This window comes from Mastigoproctus giganteus, chromosome 9, assembly GCF_048544385.1.
Source record: "Mastigoproctus giganteus isolate SK-2022 chromosome 9, ASM4854438v1, whole genome shotgun sequence".
NCBI classification, from domain to species: Eukaryota; Metazoa; Arthropoda; class Arachnida; order Uropygi; family Thelyphonidae; genus Mastigoproctus; species Mastigoproctus giganteus.
In genome coordinates this window covers 230333628-230357242 of record NC_143583.1, presented here as the reverse complement: position 1 = coordinate 230357242, position 23615 = coordinate 230333628, and the positions used below count along the sequence as shown (strand labels likewise).

General features: G+C 38.0%; 1 protein-coding gene across 1 annotated transcript in view; it reads right to left on the bottom strand.

The window, feature by feature from the left end:
• Rad17 (Rad17 checkpoint clamp loader component) overlaps nucleotides 1-23615 on the bottom strand; it is a 382411-nt gene that overhangs the window by 227709 nt on the left and 131087 nt on the right. The window contains exon 7 of the mRNA XM_090380952.1: nucleotides 10551-10676. Within this exon, the coding sequence (XP_090237078.1) occupies nucleotides 10551-10676 (126 nt within the window). The remainder of the gene's footprint in view (nucleotides 1-10550; nucleotides 10677-23615) is intronic.

The following is a 23615-nucleotide window of genomic DNA, read 5'->3' as shown; positions in this document are numbered from 1 at the left end:
GGGGTCACATCTAATAATAGCATTATCATTAAGAAACTACTGGCCATGGGCAAAAAGTTAAAATTAAATTACCCTAATACTAAATTTCCTTACTTACACTGGATACCAAAATTCCACGAATCACCCATAGGCTTTAGAATCATTACATCATGCAGAAACAGCTATGCTAAGTTACAATATCTGCTCAATATCATCAATAAAAATATAGGAGAATCAAAAATTATTATGAACAACACACCAGTAATAGATTATTTAACCAATTGATTTTAAAAACTTATTTACCAGTATATATATCATATTAACTTGAAATATGTCTAACTTTAACTAATAATGAGTATCATAGTATATTACCTTGTCACAAGTACTATTGGGATAACATCTTAAATTTATGTTTATTCAACTGCTATATCTTTAATGGCAATAATGTATATAAACAACATATAGGAATATGCTATAGGGGCATGCAGTTCTTGTATAGTAGCAAATCTTTACCTACACTATTATGAAAGAAACCTAAATAAAAGCTTAATACAATATAAATCACAAAGGAGGTTAGGCAGGCGAAGGCAGATTACGAGAAATCCTTGGCAAAGGATGCAAAGAAAAACAGTAAAGAGTTCTTTACTTATGTAAACTCCAGAAGGAAAGGGATGAATCAGATTGGACCACTTAACATAGATGGGTTTACTACTGATGATCATGCTCAGGTAGCTGATAAACTGAATAAGTATTTTGCATATACATTCACACATGAGGAGTTATTCAATGAAGGGAGTGCCAGAAGTTTATCAAATACTAACAGGGAGTTAAGTGATTTTGTAATAACTGAGAGCAAAGTGGAGGAGAAGTTGAAGTTAAACATAAAAATGGCACCTGGGGTGGATGGGATCTATCCAGTTATATAAAAAGGAGGCAGCAAAGGAAGTGCTCAAACCTGTAGCCATAATTATAAGAGCTTCCTTGGATTCAGGGGAGGTCCCCATGGACTGGAGGCATGCAAATGTATGACCAATTCACAAAGGGGGTTCAAAAGTGACACAAGTAACTATACACCTGTTAGTTTAACTTGTGTTCCGGGGAAAATAATGGAATCACTGGTTAAAGAAGCATTGCAGAATCATCTAGACAAGACTGCAGTATTAGTTAAGATGCAGCATGGGTTTGTTAAGATGCAGCATGGGTTTGTTAAGAGGAGATCTTGTCCGACCAATTTGATTGAATACTATGATGTGGTCAGACACATTTATAAGTATAGTGCAAAAGCATCAATAATACATAGCCAAATCTGAATTAACAGAATGTTAGCAAAACGGCATCGTTTTAAGTTATATCTGATATTGTGGATACCTTCACAACGAGTTGCCATGATATTGCACTACTTCAAATAAGTAACGCTTCACCTGAGGAGAAGACTAATGTTACTTATTCTCAGATGAATACCACCACCCAGACGGCACCATTTCAGGGCTATTTGGCCCTTCTTTGGTGGGTGGGTAGGTACCCGAGTGATGCAATGATGGCAAAACAGTTATGAAGTATAACTCCATCAGACATCTTTCATATTGTGGAGTTATACTTCATAACTGTTTTGTCATCATTGCATCACTCGAATACCTACCCACCCACCGAAGAAGGGCCAAATAGCCCTGAAATGGCACCAGGGGGAGCTTGATGATGTCCGGAGCTTCCAAGAATAGGTAACAACAGTCTTCCCCACTGGGGAAGCGTTGCCTATTTGAGGAGTTTTGAGTTTTTGAGTGGTGTGAGTTAAAGGAGTTACTGTCCCTTTCATTCTTCTACACCGTTTATTTTCCTCTTCCACTCCTACTATTCCCTCTACCTTTTTGCTTTTCTAAGTCTAATAGGGAAAACTGGATAGTCGAGTTATTATCATACACAAATACAAAATAGCCCTGAAACGGTGCCGTCTGGGTGGTGTATCCATCTGAGAATAAGTAACATTAGTCTTCTCCTCAGGTTACCTATTTGAAGTAGTGCAATATCATGGCAACTCGTTGTGAAGATATTCTTAAAATGATGCCGTTTTGCTAACATTCTGTTACTTCAGATTTGGCTATGTATTATTGATGCTTTTGCACTATACTTATACATAGTCTAGACTTTTAGCATTAGCAGAGGCATATGATAGCAAAAAAAAAAAAAAAAAAAAAAACCACCCTTATTTCACCCATCTACTCACTCCAAATGTTTGTCAAGTTCTGCCTTGAATCTATTTAAGCTATCAACTTCTATAATGACAGATGGAAGTTTGTTCCACAATCAACCACCTGCAGGCAAAAGGCAAACTTCCGCACAACTATCCTACAACTGTCTTTCCTCAATTTGAATTTATGCTCTCTCAGGTGATTATTCTGAGCAAGAGGAAGAATCCCATCAGCATTGAGCATGCTCAAACCATTCAAGGCTTTATACAGTTCAATCAGATCACCTCGCAGGTGCCTAGTCTCCAGACACTGTAATTTTCAGAACTTAAGCCTTTCTTTGTAAGAGCAACCCTTTGTTCCATCCAGTAATCTTGCTGCCCTTCTCTCTACTCGTTCCAGAAGTTCTACCTCCTTCTTGAAATGAGGCCTCCAGACCTGTATACAGTACTCAAGGTGTGGCCTGACCATTGCCTTATACAAGGGAATAATCACCTCCTTATCCCTGCTAGAAAAATTCTTGACAAGACACCATGAGCTACTCTTGCAGCCCATCTGCAATGGTCAGAGAACTTCATGTCTGCCTGCACAATTACCCCCAGGTCCTTTACATTCTCTACAACTGTCAGTGTAGTACCACAGAGTTGATACGTTGCTCTGGGGTTGCTGTTTCCCATATGTAATACTTTACATTTGTCAATGTTAAACTTCATTTGCCACCTCTCAGCCTATCTACTCAACCTTTCCAGATCCTGTTGCAGCAGCATAGCATCAGTAGTGTCCTTAACAACCCTGCCAACCTTTGTGTCGCCTGCAAACTTGGATATTAAGCTTGATATACCATAATCAAAATCATTTATAATACAGAAAACAATAATGGACCCAACACTGAACCCTGAGGGACTCCACTAATAACATTAGTCTAAATACAATAAAATTGTTAAACTTCATTTTAATGTGTACCATGCCGACAGTACGACAGCAATTTAATAACCCGAAATCACTGTTGAGACCTGAATCCAAAAAATATCAACCGTGACATAAATATCAGCACAGGAAAACATTCTGATGAATAAGAAATACGTGAAGACAGATTTCTTCCCTCTTAAGTTAGACGAAAACTTTTTGATACTTCGTGTTCACAGGATGGAATTAAACTAAAAAATGCACCGATGCATACATATTTAAAAGAAATTTAGTCCTCATCACACATACATTTATAGGACCAATCATCTGATACTAAAATGATATATCAAAGCCATCTGTCGGGCTAGCTGTTATCTTGCCTGTTTGCTGTTAAATTTAAGTTTAGCATAGATTGCCTTTATGTTTATAATTTGGACCTAGTTAAACAGGCAGATAACAATCAGAAACAGATTGTTATCTGCCTGTTACAGAATTAGTCATGCTAATTATTGGTGGGATATTAAACAGAATTAGCCATGCTAATTATTGGTGGGATATATTGAATGGTTGGGGTTGGTTGGTTGTTGTTGGGTTTTTTTGGCGCAAAAGCAACTTTGGCCATATTGCGCCTATCTATTAATGTTTAGTGACAAAGACATTTATATTTCTTAAATATGATTTATATCTGGTCAAAATATCCTATTAATTTTAAATATCTAAATATATTTTCAATGTTGGAGTTATCGCCTAGGATTTGTGATAAGGTTAGAGAATCTTAGAAATTTATAGGGAGATAGAAGGCTGATTGTCACGCCATGTGGTATTGTGGACATTCTATAAGGAAATGTTTTACAGTGAGTTGATAAGAACAGTGAGGGCATTCTGCAGGATTTGCTTTGGTGAGTAAATAATTGTGCGTAAGATGTGTATGTCCAATGCGTAATCTGGATATAATGACTTCTTCATGCCGATTCTTGCGAAGACTCAATTTCCATGGCTGTAGCTCATGTTTTATTTGAAACAGTTTATTGTTTAATTCATTTTGCCACATTTGTAACCACTGATTGTGGAGAAACTGTTTTATGATTGGTCTGTAATTGGTATATGGAACTTTGCAAAACCTTTGGTTTGTGTTTGTAGGATTCTTTGCTGCTCGATCAGCTCTTTCATTACCTTCAATGCCTGTATGTCCTGGGATCCAACAGAATTTTACTTGCCTCATTTTGCTTTTAAGTTTCACAAGGTGAGCTTGTATCTGATAGAGAAAGGGATGTGATGGAGTCTGTCTTTGTTGGAGAGCTTGTATTGCACTCAATGAATCTGTGTAGATGAGATGTTTTAGAAGAGGGGAAGAATCTATGTATTTTAAGGCCATTTGTAGGGCGAATAGTTCAGCGGAATAGCTACTGCATTGGTTTGGAAGTTGTTGTGAGAGAACAGTGTGTGGAAATACCACTGCAGCACCAACTTTGGTGTCTGTTTTAGAGCCGTCTGTATATATATATGAAGGTATTCCGAGAACTGTGATGCGTGGGCTCCATGCATCTGTTTTATGTTGACATTTGCCAGAGTGCTTTTTCCCCATTGTTGAAAATAAGTGTCACAGTTTGGCGTGAAAGTGTGCCATGGTGGAATACTTATGCTGTTATCCTCGTGTACATTTTCAAAGTTTAGGCCCCATTTTGAAATTGTTTCTTTTAGTCGTATTCCGGCTGGTTTATTTACTGTGGGTTTATTGCTGTAGAGGATTTCCCACTGTGGATTGAAAAGATACTGCCAAGTAGGATGGTGAGGAAGACTTCGGATTTTAATTGCATAGTTTAATAGCAGCATTTGCCTCCGGAGATATAATGAGGGCTCATGAGTCTCTGCATATAAGCTTTGTACTGGTGATGTTCTGTATGCACCTAAAGAGATTCGTAAGGCACTATGATGTATGGAATCGAGCCATTTGATGACACTTGGTCTACACGAACTATACACAGGGGCTCCATAGTCTAGTCTTGATCTGATTATAGCATGGTATAGGTGAAGAAGTGTGAACCGATCGGCTCCCCACTTCATTGCAGAAAGAACTCTGAGAATATTTAGTTTTTTTTGACAGGTTGTTCGGAGGTATTAGATGTGTTCCAAAAAGTTAAGTTTTTTGTCAAGAATCAGGCCAAGGAAACGTATACTATTTGCTAGAGGTATCAGCTGGTTTTCTAGTTTTATTTCTGGATCTAGATGCATTTTTCGTTTTCTACAGACGTGTACAGCTATTGTTTTTTGTTCTGATAATCTGTAGCCATTGTTTTTAGTCCACAGTTCTATTTTGTTCACTGCACTTTGTAATTGTCTTTCTATCATGTTCATGTTTTGTGAATGGCACGAGATAGTAACATCATCAGCATAAAGGAATGTTTCAACTGTTTTTGGCAGGTCTTTTATAATAGAGTTTATTTTGATGACAAATAAGGTTGCACTCAGCACTGAGCCTTGGGGTACTCCTTCTTCCTGTGTGTATATTTTTGACAGATTGTTTTGGTATTTTACCTGGAAGGTTCTAACTTTCAGAAAATTTTTTACCAAGAGTGATAAGTTTCCTCACGAACTGATATTGTCGAGATCTTTAAGAATGCCGTATCACCAGGTAGTATCAAAGGCCTTTTCTATATCAAGACTGATCATTATTAGATGCTCATTCCTTAGAAAAGCATTTCGGATATTTGCTTCTGCTTTTATCATGGGGTCCAGAGATGATCTGTTTTTACGAAATCTGTATTGAGTTATGTTAAGTACGTTATATGTTTCCAGAAACCAGGTTAATCTGTTGTTCACCATTTTTTCGAGGATTTTCCCAAGGCAACTTGTTAACGTTATTGGTCGATAATTTGTAGGGACCGTGTGATCTTTGCCAGGTTTTGGTAAGGCAATTATAAGGGAGTGAAGCCAGGAATTTGGATAGTAGTTTTCCATATAAATTCTATTGTATAGCATAAGCAATGCCTTTAGAGATTTTTGATTAAGTTGTTGGATCATTTCATAGTGAACTCCATCAAGTCCTGCTGCACTTTTCCTAGACTTAGCCAGAGCTTTCTGTAATTCTTCTATGTTGAAAGGTTGGTTATATGGGAGTTGTTGGTTGGTTTTAAAATTTAGTCTGTATTTTTCAGCTACAGTTTTAGTTTTCTGAAAAGATGGAGTATATGCCGATACTGCTGATATATTTACAAAAGTAGTTGCCAGTAAGTTAGCGATTTCCTTGGGGTTGGTTATCTCCTGTCCATTCCAGATTATTAGTGGAGTTGGAACTGAAAGAAATTTCCCATTTAGTTTTCTGATTTTGTTCCATATGACACGGTATCTGTATTTTTGTTAATTGTGGAGGCGAAACGTATCCATGATTCCTTCCTACTTTTACGCTGGAGATATCTAGCTTTGGCTCTGGCTTTTTTAAAATTAATGAGATTAATGAAAATGGGATATTTTCGGAAGAGATTCCAAGCTTTGTTCTTCTCTCTTTTGGCCATACTGCATTCTTCAGTCCACCATGCTGTGTCATGTTTATGGCATTTTCCAGATGACTGAGGAACTGTAGCTTCAGCTGCTATTAAAATTTGGTTTGCGACATGAGCTGTAGCATTGTCTATGGGCTGAGTGGTGATTATTTGTTCATCTATTGCTGCAATTGTTTTATATTTAGTCCAGTCAGCTTTATGGAATTTCCATCTTTTTTGGCCATCGTGATGTGCAACATCATTTGTTAGTATTTTGCAGATCACAGGAAAATGGTTGCTATTCAGTGGATTCTTCAATATTGACCATTCAATCAATGGGTATAGGACAGGTGAACATATGGATACGTCAATTGCAGAGGCTGTTCCAGTGGGCAAATGGATGTATGTCTCAGTACCAGTATTAAGGAGAGAGAGATTTTGCTCTTCCAGTAATTTCTCAATCAATTTACCACGTTTGTCTTGATGATGGGATCCCCACATGGGATGGTGACTATTTAAATCTCCCATAATACAGACCGGAGGTGGAAGCTGGGTTACTAACGCTTCCAAATCTGAAAATGAAAATTCTTGATTTGGGGGAAGGTAGAGTGAGACCAGTGAGAAAGTAAAATGTATTGAGACTCGAACTGCAACTGCTTCCAAAAGAGTTTGTAGTTGGAGGCGTTTACACGGAATTTTGGAATCAATTAAGATTTCAACTCCACCATGAGCTCCTCCGGAAAATCTTCGGTCTTGTCTATAGGTACTATAGTGGTTTACTGCTGCATTTATTTGTGGTGTGAGGTTAGTTTCTTGAAGGCAGACGCCTACCGGGTGATATTTATCAACTAGATTGCAAATGTCATCCAGGTTGCTGCGAAAACCTTGACAATTCCACTGTATTATTGTGCGCATTATATTGGCTTTGTATTTGTATTTGTCTCTGACTTTTTACGAGTGGGGGTCTGCTTGGATCGCTCAGGCTTTTTCTCTTTTCTGGGGAAGATTGGGTGAACTTCTATCTCTTCCTCAGCATGTATCTCTAAGATTGGTTCTTCTGGGGCTTCTTTTTCACATGTATCCATATGATCATGGGCAGGGGGTTTGTCATCTTTATCTATGTTTTTAGTATTCATGATTGGCCGTGACATAGACGGCATTGTTGGCGGAATTGTAACAGGCGTATTTATGGCTTGATTAGAAGTTGAGGTTGAAGATGATTTTGCTGATGGAGCTAGGATTGAGCGAGCCCAATCAGAAATAGAGATGTTTGGTGGGACTGTAACGTTGGTTTGAACTGAAGTGGTAGTAACAGCAGTTATCTGTTTATGCTGTTGGACAGTTGCTGCATATGAGCGTGTTATTGTAATTGGTGATATTTGTTTCTTTGCCTCAGGGTAGGAAACTTTGTGCTCGGTTTTATACTTCTGAATCATTTTTTCTTTTTTCCATGTTTCACAGTCTTTGGAGTAAGCGGAATGGTTGCCTCTGCAGTTTGGACACTGCAAGGTTTGTGCAGAACATTCGGCATGGATATGGTCTTTAGATCCACATGAAGCACATACAGCAGTCCCTCGACATACTGTCTGTGAATGCCCAAATTTTTGACATTTATAACATCTGATTGGGTTCGGTATATACGGTCGGACATGATAGTTCAAGTATCCGGCTTTTACAGATGTTGGTGGATTTGGCAAGTTGAAAGTTAGTATAATGTTTCTGGTTGGTAGTAGTGAACCATCCTTTTTGATTAGTATTCTTTTTACCTGAATAACATTTTGTTCTGAAAGCTCTTGTTTAATTTCTTCCTCGGATACATGTAGGAGATCCCATTCTGTTACAACTCCTTTTGAGTAGTTTAAGGTGGCATGAGGTGACACTTCTATGGGAGTTCCTCCAAGCGTTTTCAATTTAAGTAGCTTGTCAGAATGCTTGGATTGTGTTGTTTCAACAAGCAGGTCACCTGATTTTAGTCTGCGAACCATTTTTGGTGAGCCAGCGACATTCTCTAAACTTTTCTGGATCAGAAAAGAAGAAAGCTTGCTGACTGGCTGGTCAGTCAAAGAATGTATTATAAGGAAATGAGGCCAGATATTCTGGTCTGTATCCTTCTTTTGTCTCTTAGCAAAGGAAGGGGTATAATCTTCCTGCTCTCTAGAATGTGATGGGGCATTGATCCCGCAAGAGTCAGTATTGGTATAGTCCATCTTTGCTCCTTTTAGCCCTTGGCAGAGAGACTTTTCTGCCAAGATTTCCGGCCCCGCCACGGGGAGGCAGGCACTGCTCCTGCCTCCCCGTGGCGCTCTCCCTGCCCTCCCTCCTCCTTGGTCACACCAGTGCCTGGTGTGACCAAGCGAAGATTAGTAGATATTAGTAATATACTATGAGAAAAAAGAAAGGTGGCTTTCCTTCCTTGCTCTGTACAGGGACTTTTGTTACAACAGCTGTTATAAAATGAATAGATTTTTTAACGATAAGAACAAAAAGGAACTGTAAATCGCTTTCTGGAAATTGCACTGGAAGTACTGAGAAATCGCTTAGTCACAATCGCTTGGCACCCGGGGCCTATTGAATGGTGTTAGCGCTAGAAAAAGTGCCATTCAATATATCCGATTATCAATAATTAGCTACATAATCATTATTTTATTCTATTTTATATTTTTATTTTATTGCTAATTACATGTTTATTTCTAGGGTATAGAAATGTAAACCAACATAGGCTATATTAATCTTTATAGGTTCTTTTGGTCTTATGGCCCGTTTAATACTTTTATGCCAATATTTTAATACACTCTGAGTACCTATATAGTACTAATTATACTCCTACAGTAGTGATTAGATTACAGACTGACGTAATGTTTAATCTAAAATTGATGGCATTAATCTGATCTGATATACATTGTACATCTATTCTTATACTTCATAATAGATTAAATACATATATATAATCCAATTAATCCAAAATGAAATAGAGAGATAAAAAGTAATCAAAATATATTAAAAATAAGAAAAAATATATACGTTAAAATAAATAAGAAAAAATAGTAGAAAAGCCAACATCAGTGGCAGCAGAAAAGTCCAATCCACTACCTGATGCTTTTAATAAGCCAAAATATATGCCAGCAGCATGGCAGACCCAGTAGAGTGAAAAAGAACTGAACCAAATAAAATAGCAACAATAACAGAAAAATATATGGGGTGTTAAAGAAGAAGAGGGTAGTGTTGAAGCAATGTTCCTAAAATAATTTAGAAAATTGAGCCAATTAAAAAAAATTTAGCAGTGCCCCCTCGAAAGCACCCGTTTCCGAATTATGTGAAATCTCACTAAGGTGGAAACATAGACTAACAACATTATGTGACCAAATAAATTGAAAATAATAATAAAATGAAATGGAATAAAATAGACTGACCATTATGCCCCATCTCGACAGAGGACCACGAGGCCAATAATAGTCAAGGAATCACTGCATTTCGAACGCTAAATAAATCCATACAATTACGGAATGATACTAAGATCAGATCGCTGATGCAACAGATTTGCATAGCAGTGGTCCTTATGCAGCAAAAAATAAAACAGAAAGCCTAGTAATCACATGGCAGAATGACACCACTGACAAAACAATAGTCAAACTAAAAAATATATAGAAACAAATTATGCTTTAGTTTATTTGGTCACATAACGTTGTTAGTCTACGTTTCCATCTTAGTGAGATTTCACATAATTCGGAAATGGGTGCTTTTGAGGAGGTGCCGCTAAATTTCTTTTAATTGGCTCAATTTTCTAAATTATTTTAGGAACGTTGCTTCAACGCTACTCTCTTCTTCTTTATCCCCCCCACATATTTTTCTGTTATTGTTGTTATTTTATTTGGTTCTTTTTCAGTTGGGTACTACTGGTTTACAATGCTACTGGCAAATATCCTATTTTGGCTTATATATATATATATATATATATATATATATATATGTATATTATATCATTAAGCAAATTAAAATTATCTACCTAATACAATGTACATTAAGTTCATCCTGGAAGCATTTCGGAAAGAGCAGATGCTCGATACTATCTCCTGAATAATTTTCAGTTAAGATAAAAACAGCAGGACACCTTCCTCTATGCCGAAATTTTCTGGAAAAAATAAAGTAAATAAAGAAAATTTTAAAAAATACACACGTTGGTTAATAATTTTCACTTTTTAAAGTATTTTTATCTTGCTGTGCCATTTATAGTCAAAATGTAAACCAGCAAATTTTTAAACTAAGAAAAACAAAATTTGTTATATATCTTACATGAATGTCACTTTATTAAATGAGTCAAATTTGCATGTGGTTAAACATATTTTTGCCAATGATTCTTATGTTCTTATAGAAAGACATTTTGTGCCATGTCTTGAGCACTTCTGTTACAACAATTTATTCTCATGCAACATAGTCTGGCTGTATTTTACTGAACCTTACTATATACTTGTATTAAGTAAGCATCTCAAATAGATTTTTTTTAACTCTAACCGAACCAATGTGCACACCTATTTTAATTTCAGACTACAAGAAGCAGGGGAATTTTAGGCAACATTTTCCCCGGAGGGGGATATTGAGATGAATTGTATGGTCCAGAAAATGTGGTAATCTTTTGTAGTCGATCCATTCCAATGAATCTTGCCTCTGTACAGACAACAGGCAAATAATTTACTTATTTGTATATTATTTTACTGTTGTCTATACAGAGGACTTGCAGGCAAAGATTACTTACGGAAATTGCTGATTTGGCTGTGGCTAGGATTGCAGCAGAAGCATCTAGTTGTAGTGTATCTTCTGGTGAACCAGAGACAGAATCAGATGAGTAGAGTATTTTCATCGGTGGTTGTTATACAATTTTCTCTTGCACTAAGAGCATAAGTTGATCTTAGTGCAAGAGCAACTTATGCCATATTGCATGGAGAGAGAGAGAGAGAGAGAGAGAGAGAGAGAGAGAGAGAGAGAGAGAGAGTGTGTGTGTGTGTGTGTGTGTGTGTGTGTGTGTGTGTGTGTGTGTGTGTGTGTGTGTGTGTGTGTGTGTGTTCTGTTGACCCAAAGACAAAATTGTAGTTGTAGTGTATCTTCTGGTGAACCCAAGACAGAATCAGATGAGTAGCATATTTTCGGTGGTGGTTGTTATAGAATTTTCTGATGCAAGAGCAACTCAGACAATATTGCACATATCACAGTAATCGATGCTACATTTGATGAATGCTAATTTGTTTTGGAAAAGAAGAAAGTTCAGAGAGTTTCACATCACCCCACTATATATATTTTGCTAAAAAAATTCAAAAAGAAAAATCACTTATTTCTGTTACTCAACTGAACAAGAAATTGCAGAGATTCAAGACAAAAAACCAATGATAAATCATGATCAAAGCTGCATCGTTCCCATTCTTTTTTTTTTTTTTTTTTTATGTGAACCACAAACATAAGAGGTATTAGAACCATTAGTACTTAGTACCATGCTTGGGTTGGAGGTTGAGCAGACGAAAGAAGATATTTGTTGACATTGGACTTGAACTTCCGTAGATTGTAATTTTCAGAAAATACGTATGAAGGAAGGTTGTTCCAGAAAACGGAAGTTGAATGAATAAACGAGGAAGATGAAAAGTTGGTTCTGTAAGTTTGAAGTTGGACAGTAAATGGATGTTGGCTGGTGGTAGCAAGTGTTTGGACTGTTTTGAAAGAGAGAGCGGGAATTATAGAAGCCAATTCAGAAGAACAGTGCCCATGGAATGGAAGTATCTGTAGAAGAGGCATGCAGCAGAAACAGTACGTCTATGAGAAAGGGAGTGGAGAGACTCTATTAGAGATGAATCATTAATTAACCTAACTGCTCTCTTCTGAATGGAATCAAGAAGCCTGAGAGAGGTTTTGGGGGAACCACACCAGATGTGGGAACAATATTCCATGGCAGGGTGGATTTGCGATTTATACAGAGTGAGCAGCTGTTTGGAAGAAAAGTAACAGCGAGAGCGAAAGAGAAAACCAAGTTTTTTAGATGCAGAGGAAGCAATATTTGTAATGTGCTTGTGCCAAGAGAGATTAGAAGTCAGGGTAATCTCCAAAAGAGATATATCATTTTGCCTAGAAATCGGAGTGTCACTAAAGATAAGCATAGTAGCAGAAGAATCCTTTTTGCGAGACATAAGACAAGACTGAGTTTTAGAAGGGTTGAAATCAACTAAGTTGTCTTTGCCCCACTGGAGAATTACCTGAAGATCGGCATTTAAGGAATTGGTAGCAGATTTTCGAGAAGTTGAAGCTGATTGAGCAGGACAAGGTTTCTCAAAATGGAAATTGGAATGCAATGTGCTATCATCGGCAAAACTATGGACAGGATTTCCAGTCAATGGAAGAAGGTCATTAATATACAAGAGGAAAAGAGTGGGGGAGAGAACTGAACCTTGGAGGACACCGGCATTAGTGGAGAAGTTAGAAGACGGAGAGCCATCTACCATCAACCCTCGGTTAGTGATCAGAGAGAAAATTTGATAACCAATTACTAAAAACAGTTGGCAAACCATAAGATGGAAGCTTGTTTAGAAGACCTTTATGCCAAACACAATCAAAAGCCATTGAGATGTCAAGAGCAACTACTTGTGTTTCACCGAACCTTTCCATTGAATTAGTCCATAAATGGGTAACATACGCCAGAATATCACCAGTGGATCGACACTGACGGAATATATACTGGCAATCGTTGATCAGATGGAGGGTTTCTAGGTAGTTTAAGAGTTGGCGGTTAATTGATTTCTCCATTACTTTAGAAAGAGTAGAAGTAATTGCAATGGAACGATAATTGGATGGTAGGGATTTGTCACCCTTTTTAGGAACTGGCTGGATATGAGCAAATTTCCAAGCAGAAGGAAAAACACCTTTGGAATAAGAAAGTGAAAAAAGGTGGCAAAGAATAGGAGTAAATTCAGGAGCACAGGTTTTGAGAACAAGTGGAGAAATACCATCAGGACCTGGAGCTTTCTTAGCATCAAGATTAATCAAAATCCTTCTGATATCCTTTTGACGGAAGACCACAGGAGGCATTGAATGGAGCATGTTGGGAATGGTGGGAGGTGTTTTACCAAGATCATTAATACATGACCTGGAAGAAAAATGGGATGCTAGCAGGTCAGCTTTATCCTTGGCTGAAGTGACAACAGAACCATTTGGACAGAGGTGGGAGCAGAGATGGGCAAAAGTTGCGGCCAATAGCTTTTGCAAGAGACCAGAATGCTCGGCCACCACTTGGGCAAGAAGCAAGTTTTCTACTATTAGCCTGTTCAAACTCTGGTTTGGACTGATTAATAACTGCTTTACAATTGTTGTGAGCTTTGGTGTAGGCAGAAAATGAAACTGAAGAATTAGAAACAAGCCAATTACGATATGCAACATTCTTCTCTTGAACAGCTTTAGAACATTTATCGGAAAACCAAGCTTTAGATAAACGACGAGATGTTAAAGTGGAGTGTGGGATAAAGGTTTCCATTCCTGCAAGAATAATTTCACTGACATGATCTGAGCAAACGTTGACATCAGAAGTTTTGAAACAGTAATCCGACCAAGGAAAAGAAGAAAAGAAGTCTCACAGGTCATCCCATTTTGCATTCTTGTAATGCCAAACAACACGAGGTTGGGAATAGCCATGAGATAAAGGTTCAATTGGAGAAGACAATGACCAAGTTGTGATCTGAAGTGACTAAAGGACCTCTCACTTCGACCGTGTACTTAGAAGGGTTGTTTGTGAGAAAAAGATCAAGTGTATTGGCTGTATGATTAGGATTGCCCGGTATTCTCGTAGGTAAATGAACAATCTGTGCTAGGTCATTACTAATTGCAAAAGCCTCAGCATCTCGACCTGCTGGGTCAGTGTGACTAGAAAACGGAAGCCAGCTGGAGTTGTGAACATTAAAATCACCAAGGAAAATTACCTCACTGTTAGGAAAGTTGGACTGGAGAAAGTCAAGTTGCAAAGAGAGGAAGTTAAAGAGCTCCAAGTGATTAGTGGAGTTAGAGACAACAGTAGAGACAACAGATGAATTTGACACAATGAGGTATTGAGATTTTAAGCCAGAGAAGATAAAGAGAGGAGATTCCAAATTGTCAAGTCTCTGACAGGGACTATCAGAACAGACATATGCACAAGTACCACCTTTGAGGCGAAAGGAATCATACAGTGAATAATTTGGGCATCTGAAATGAGCAGTAGTTGAATCAACCGATAACTGAGATTCTGTCAGAAAACGTACATGGGGTTTGGCAGACTGCAAGTGGAAATGGACATGGTTGAGATTAGAATTGAGACCACGTATATTTGTGAAATGAATTAAGAAATGCTTGGGAGGTTTAGATCTTTTTCAGATAAGCTTGCTCTATTAGTTTGTCAATTCATGGTGTATTCAATAGTAAGAAAAAGTGGGTGGGACATGCTGTATGAAGTAATGAAATTTTTTGATATGGCATACGCATGGTTAGAATATACCCATATCCTTGACATAATGTGGCCTCGACAATGCTCCCCGCATACACACTACTCGGACTCCCTCCAGTCACTATCTGGCAGAGTATTGGTAGCAAGATTATACACTAGCTGATCCGGAAGCCTCCTAGAGAGTTACCAATAGGTTCGGTCCGTTGTACCAGCTAGCAGCCGGCCTGCGAACACAGTTTTAGAGCTGTACCCTTGAAATATAAGGAATATTGGATCCCGCTGCGACGTTCATCATAACCTCAAAAGTAATCAATCATACTGCATGATGGAAGAAATAGGGAAGGGTTGACCGGAACTTAGCTCTAGAGACTAAACCCCTGGCATTGCTGCTGTGAAGGGTCTATTGTATATACCATGTTTGTATACAATAAAGATTAAAGATAAGATAAACATGGGTTCCACCACTTCAAGCCTCTAATAAGCAAAGTGGTGGTATTTCACCGGTTGATGAGAGTCATCTACCACCTAGTACTGCCTGGTAACATAGAGGGGCGGCGTTCCTCCATGTGGTGTGGGCGCCACACCTCGACCCCTGCTTACGTTGGTTCACACCTGGGTGGTCACCCACCATGTACTTGTGCATGGAGGTTATACCCAGGTTATACTAACAGTCCCACCATCGTGAAGGTGCAAGCAGAGGATTTGGCTGTCACAGACCGTCCGGACTTCGCCGAAATTAGGTCCACTTGACTTGAGTGTCACCCGAATATCAGTTCCATCAGCGTTTTAGACTCCCAGGTGGCAAGTACAGCTTGTCTGGCATATCTGAGAGAATGTCTGTGACAACCTCAAGGACTAAATTCTGTCTTAAGTTATTAATCAGTTTATTAATTTTGGAAGCAAAACTGTTATTAATCAGTTTTGCTTCCAAAATTTGGTCTGGTGATCCTCATGTAACTGTCAAGAAATTCCTTACACTAGAGTATTGAGTTCTTAGATGGCTGAATAGTAAACTTCGTTTCCCCCCATACAATGTCCAGGCTACAGCTTTATACAAACTTGAACACACAACTTCTGCAATAGATGATTAGAGAGACTGGAGTCATGCTGCAAAATTAATTACTTCCTCATGCAGTATGACTGATGATTTTTAAAGTTATGATGGACATCATGGCGAGATCCAAACTTCCTTACATTTCGAGGGTACAGCTCTAAAACGGTGTTCACAGGCCAGCCACTAGTTAGTACACCGGACCGAACCTATTGGTGACTCTTTAGGAGGCTTCCGGATCAGCTAGTGTATAATCTTGCTACCTCAACTCTGCCAGATAGTGACTGGAGGAAGTCCGAGTAGTGTGTGTGTGCGTGGGGGGGGGGGCATTGTCGAGGCCACGTTATGTCAAGGATCTGGGTATATTCTTACCATGTGTATCCCATATCCAAAAATTTCATTACTTCATACAGTATGACCCCCACCCACTTTTTCTTACTATTGAATACACCATGAATTGTCAAACTAATAGAGTAAGCTTATCTGCGAAAAGATCTAAACCTCTCATACACTTCCTAGTTCATTTCACAAATATATACGTGGTCTCAATTATAATTTCAACAATGTCCATTTCCACTTACATTCTGCCAAACCTCATGTACTTTTTCTGACAGACTCTCAGTTATTGGTTGATTCAACTACTGCTCATCTCAGTTGCCCAAATTATTTGCTGTATGATTCATTTCGCCTAAAAGGTGGTACTTGTGCATATGTCCGTTCCGATATTCCCTGTCAGAGACTTGGTAATATGGAATCTCCTCTTTTCAATCTTCTCTGGCTTAAAATCTCAATACTTCATTCTGTCAAATTCATCTGTTGTCTCTACTGTTATCCCAACTCCACTAATCACTTGGAACTCTTCGACTTCCTCTCTTTGCAACTTGACTTTCTCCAGTTCAACTTTCCTAACAGTGAGGTAATTTTCCTTGGTGATTTTAATGTTCACAACTCCAGCTGGCTTCCGTTTTCCACTCACACCGACCAAGCTGGTCGAGATGCTGAGGCGTTGACAATTACTAATGGCAATGACCTTGCATAGATTGTTCATTTACCAAAAAGAATACTGGACAATCCTAACCATACAGCTAACATGCTTGATCTTTTTCTCACAAACCACTCTTCTAAGTACGCAGTCGAAGTGAGTGGTCCTTTAGGCACCTCAGATCACAAGAATGCAAAATAGCATTACCTACGGGATTTCTTTTCTTCTTTGTTCAGACTACTGTTTCAAAACTGCTGATGTCAACGTTTGCTCAGATCGTGTCAATGAAATTATTGTTGTAGGAATGGAATCCTTTATCCCACACTCCACTTTAAAATCTCACCCTTTATCTAAACCTTGGTTTTTCAATAAATGTGCTAAGGCTGTTCAAGAGAAGAATGTTGCATATCGTAATTGGCTTGTTTCCAATTCTTTAGTTTCATTTTCTACCTACAACAAAGCTCGCAACAATTGTAAAGCAGTTATTAATCAGTCAAAACTAGATTTTGAACAGACTAAGAGTAGAAAACTTCCTTCTTGCCTAATGGTAGCCGAGCATTCTGGTCTCTTGCCAAAGCTATTGGCCGCAAATTTCTCCACTTGTTCTCAAAACCTGTTCTCCTGAACTTACTCCTGTTCTTTGCCACCTTTTTTTCACTTTCTTATTCCAAAGCTGTTTTTCCTTCTGCTTGGAAATTTGCTCATATCCAGCCAGTTCCTAAAAAGGCTGACAAATCCCTCCCATCCAATTATCGTCTAAATTGCAATTACTTCTATTAATTACTCTTAAACCACATAGAAACTTTCTGGTTTCTAGGTGATCGCCAGTATGAATTCCGTCAGTGTCAATCCACTGGTGATATTTTGGTTTATGTTACCCATTTTTGGGCAAATTTAATGGAAAAGTTTGGTGAAACACAAGCAGTTGCTCTTTACATCTCAAAGGTTGGCATAAAGGTCTTCTAAACAAGCTTCCATCTTATGGTTTGACAACTGTTTTTTGTAATTGGTTATCCAGTTTACTCTCTGATCGCTCACTGAGGGTGATGGTAGATGGCTCTCTGTCTTCTAACTTCTCGAATAATGCTGGTGCCCCCAAGGTTCAGTTCTTTCCCCCACTCTTTTGCTCTTGTATATTAATGACCTTCTTCCATTGACTGGAAATCCTATCCATAGTTTTGCCGATGATAGCACATTGCATTCCACTTTCCATTTTGAGAAAACTTGCCCTGCTCAATCAGCTTCAACTTCTTGAATATCCACTACCAATTCCTTAAATGCCGATCTCCAGGTATTTCTCCAGTGGGGCAAAGACAACTTAGTTGATTTCAATCCTTCTAAAACTCAGTCTTGTCTTATATCTCGCAAAAAGGATTCTTCTGCTCCTATGCTTATCTTTGGCGACACTCCGATTTCTAGGCAAGTTGATATATCTCTTTTGGGGATTACCCTGACTTCTAATCTCTCTTGGCACAAGCACATTACAAAGATTGTTTCCTCTACATCTAAACAACTTGGTTTTCTCTTTCGCTCTCGGTGTTACTTTTCTTCCAAACAACTGTTCACTCTGTCCAAATCGCAAATGTGCCCTACCATGGAATATTGTTCCTACATCTTGAGCGGTGCCCCCAAAACCTCAGGCGTCTAGATTCCATTCAGAAGACGGCAGTTAGGTTAATTAATGACTCATCTCAAACGAAGTCTCTCCACTCGCTGTCTCATATACGTACTGTTTCTGCTGCATGCCGTTTCTACAGATACTTCTATGGGCACTGTTCTTCTGAACTGGATTTTATAATTCCCACTTTCTCTTTTAAAACAGTCCGTACATCTGACGCCACCAACATCCATTTACTGTCCAACTTAAAACTCACAGAACCAACTTTTCATCTTCCTCGTTTATTCATTCAACAGCTGTTTTCTGGAACAATCTTCCTTCAAAGATATTTTCTGAAAATTACAGTCTATTGAAGTTGAAGTCTAATGTCAACAAGGATATTCTTTTGTTTTCTCAACCTTTAGCCCAAGCATGGTACTGAGTACTATAGGTTTTAATACTTCTCGTGTTTGTGGTTTTCATAAAAAAAAAAAAATTTCACAAAAAATTAGCCAACATAAATAGCTGCTCCCAACAGAAAATTCAAGACACCAACAATTTAAATCCAACCTCTGCAAGCTCAAACAAATGGACAGAATGTTCCACAGTGCATTACTTCACCTCAAAAATCATCATAACGTTTATTGCAAAAGGACACTCAACTCTAAAGCCTACAGGAGTCAGATTTGATGAAGTGGAATAAAAACAGCAGTAGTGATATTGCACTACTCAACTAAGTAACACTTCACCAGTGGAGAGAACTACTGTTACTTATTCTAGGCTGATACACCCAAGTGGCACAGTTTCAAGGCTTACTGGGCTCAGAGGTGTATAGGTACTATGGTGTTGCAATCATGGCAACACAGTTATGAAGTATAACTCCACAATACAAAAAATGCCAGCTGGTGTACATAGTAATAATATTAAGAAAAATGAACACACAAGGCAAATAGATCACAAACTGGAAATTCACTATGGAACTCTCAATGATATTTCACCATATTTCATTCATAGTAGTGAACTACAACTGTAGTGCAAGTGGCATTGATTTAATTGTATCTCATTGTGACTACCTTCACAAATTACCATGATATTCCATTACCTTAATTGCAATACTTCAACAATGCAAAAACTATTGTTACATAGTGGAGTTATACTTCCTAACTCCGCTAAGTAACAATTTAAATTCTATACGATGGAACCAACTGATGATGTTACCAACAGCAAATTCAAAATGGGAAGCATTCAAAGAATTAATCTTGGAAGCTACTAGAAGGAAGGGGATGAATCAGATTGATCCACTTGATATCAACAGTTCAACTGTTGATGATCCTGCTCCGGTGGCTAACAAACTAAATGAGTATTTTGTATTTACAGAGGTGAATTAAACTCTGGCAGTGAGTTAGATGATTTTGTAATAACTGAGAGGAAAGTGGAGGAGAAATTGTTGAAGATAAACATAAAAAAGGCACCCGGGGTGGATGGAATCTATCTAGTTATTATATTAAAGGAGGCAGCAAAGGAAGTAAGAAAACCCTTAGCCATAATTATGAGAGCTTCCTTGGACTCAGGGGAGGTACCCATGGACTGGCAATGTGCAAATGTGACTCCAATTCACAAAGGAGGATCAAAGGGTGACACAAGTAACTATAGACCTGTTCGTTTAACCTCTGTTCAAGGGAAATTAATGGAGGCACTGGTTAAAGAAGCATTGCAGGATCATCTAGAAAAGACTTCAGTTATAGCTCGGACACAGTATGGGTTTGTTAAGGGGAAGTCGTGTCTGACTAATTTGATTGGATACTATGATGTAGTCACAAAGGAACTAGATGCAAAGAATAACTTTGATATCATATATTTGGATCTTAGAAAAGCCTTTGATACTGTTGCACATGGAAGACTGCTACACAGATTGGAGCAGTGTGACACTGGAGGCAAATTGCTGCTATGGATAAAGGGATGGTTGAGTGGGAGAAGACAGCGAGTGGTAATCAATGGACACTGCTCTTCGTGGACTAATATTATTAGTGGAGTCCCTCAGGGTTTAGTGTTGGGTCCATTGTTGTTTTCTGTATTTATAAATGATACTGATGACGGTATATCAGGATTAATGTCCAAGTTTGCAGACGATATGAAGGTTGGCAGAATTGTTAATGACAGTAAACTGCTGCAACAGGATCTAGAAAGGTTGAGCAGATCGGCTGAGAGGTGGCAAATGAAGTTTAACATTGAAAAATGTAAAGTACTACATATGGGAAGCAGTAATCCCACAGTAACGTATAAACTTTGTGGTACCAAACTAAAAGTGGTAGAGAATGAAAAGGACCTGGGGGGGGGGTTATTGTGCAGGCAGATATGAAGTTTTCTGAGCAGTGCAGATGGTCTGCAAGAGTAGCTCATGGTGTCTTGTCAATGATATACAAGAATTTTTCTAGCAGCGATAAGGAGGTGATTATCCCCTTGTATAAAGCAATGGTCAGACCACATCTTGAGTACTGTATACAGGTCTGGAGGCCTCATTTTAAGAAGGATCTAGAGCTGTTGGAATGAGTACAGAGAAGGGCAACAAGAATGGAACAAAGGGTTGCTCTTACGAAGAAAGGCTTAAGTTTTGCAAATTACAGTGCCTGGAGACTAGGCACCAGCGAGGTGATCTGATTGAGATGTATAAAGCCTTGAATGGTTTGAGCATGCTCAATGCTGATGGGATTCTTCCTCTTGCTCAAAATAATCGCCTGAGAGGGCATAAATTCAAACTGAGGAAAGACGGTTGTAGGAGAGATGTGCGGAAGTTTGCCAGCAGGTGGTTGATTGCTGGAACAAACTTCCATCTCTCTTTGTAGAAGTTGATAGCTTAAATGGATTCAAGGCAGAACTTGACAAACATTTGGAATGGATGGGTGAAATAAGGGGTTTTTTTTTTTTTTTTGGCTGATGCTATATAAGCTTGCTTTCTTGCATCATGTGCCTTTGCTAATGCTAATGACTGTGGTGCCATGATGTGCTTACAAAGGAACTGGATGCAAAAAATAATTTTGATATCATATACAGTAGACTCTCGATTTTCCAGGATAGATGGTAAAAAAAAAAAAAAAAAAAAAATTCTCAGATAATCAATTTCCTGGTTAATCCAAAAATACAGCAAGTCCCCAGCATACGTAAGAGATATGTTCCAGGACTTCTTACATAAGATGAGTTTTACATAACTCGGGAATGAACAATAAAATATTGCCACTATATCCCTGATATGCCAAAATTACAAAAACCACATAATATCCTCAGAAGAATGAAGAAAAAGTGTTATACGTTTTTAATTAGTTCAATTAAAAACTTTATCTGGAGATGGTGGCGAAGTAGCCGGAGTGGCACACAAGAAAGAAAACATAAAAGGAAGAAAAAAATCATGTTAGTACTGTAAAAATTGATATGTGTTTCGTAGCCTTAGTTATTGTAGTTGACTTCATTGTTGCTGATCCCTTCACAGCTTCTCACATTCTGTCTTTCTCCTTTGTTATCGTGTTCACCGTTGCCACTGACAAATCTGAATTCCATGCAATACTTGTTAATTAATGTTTGGCCAATTTCATACATCCTTATTATTTTAATTTTCTGATCCGACTCGGCTGCTTTCCTTTTCTTGATAAATTTACTAACACCGCTGTTACTTATTTTCTTAGTCGGCACCATGATAACAGCCAAAATTAAATTTTCTGAAAAGAACTTCATAGGGTTAAGGCACTATTATCACCGCATGCGAGCTCACATTTTACTAAAGCACATTTCTAAAGCACATTTCTGGAGGTCAGTGCCAGAAAACAATTTGCACTTTCCGGGTTACTGGGCTTTTCTGTTACCGCAATTCATTATAAACGGGTAGTAAACTTGATCTTAACATCATTTGCGATAATACCGACAGCTGGAATTCTGTTGGTTTTTAAGTTACAGTATTATAGTGAAATGCATGTCACTGAAATCTTCAGTCATATAAAAAACACAACGTAAGTCTGAAGCTATGTAAGTCAGGGGACTTACTGTATAGAAAAATGTTCAGCAACCTACGTAAAAAGTATGCCGATATATAAAAAACTTACCAGGGACTACTCGCATGTCCAATACGATGCTTCCCTTTATTTTTTACGATGCCGATTTTAAATCAAATAGCTTCCCTTTATTTTTTAGTGTCATGTATGATTTGGTCACCAACATTATAATGGTTCTTTAGAGACTTAACAGATGTACCATTTTCAAACTTTTGAATAATTTCAAGTTTTTGTTTAATGGAAAGAACAACTCTTGCATTTGCCCATCATTTTCGCAATTTCTAAACAAAAAAATATATAAATAAATAAATAATAAAAATTCCATTATCCCTGACATAAATAATGAAACAAAATTTGCCTTTTATTGTGCTAACTGAACACAACAATCGATGCAACGCAATAAAACAAACTACACATTTGGTTTCTCTCTTTTTTTTTTTTTTTTGAGTGTTGGATGTGACAGTGGGGGTTGCAAGATAACAGGTACACTAATCTCCCAATAACAACTTATAACGCTGCTTCTTGTCGCTTATTTACGATTTGCAAAACATCTGTTTATACTTATTCTAGTTATTACTTGAATTTTATGATTTCTGATTGATTTTTTTATTTATTTATTTTTTTTTTTTGGAGTCTTGAAGTGTCCCAGTTAATCCGCTTCCCGGTTAAACCGATCCCGATAAATCTAGAGTCTGCTGTACTTGGATTTCAGGAAAACTTTTGGCACTTACGGAAATTGTTATGTAGTCTTCCATGTTAAGCATGGAAGACTACTGTACAAATTGGAGCAGTATGCATTATGGTATTAAAGGTAAGTTGCTATAATGGATAAAAGGGTGGTTGAGTGGAAGAAGACAGAGCGGTAATCAATGGACGCTGCTCTTCGTGGACTGCTATTAGTGGAGTCCTCCTGGGTTCAGTGTTGGGCCAACTGTTGTTTTGTATATTTATC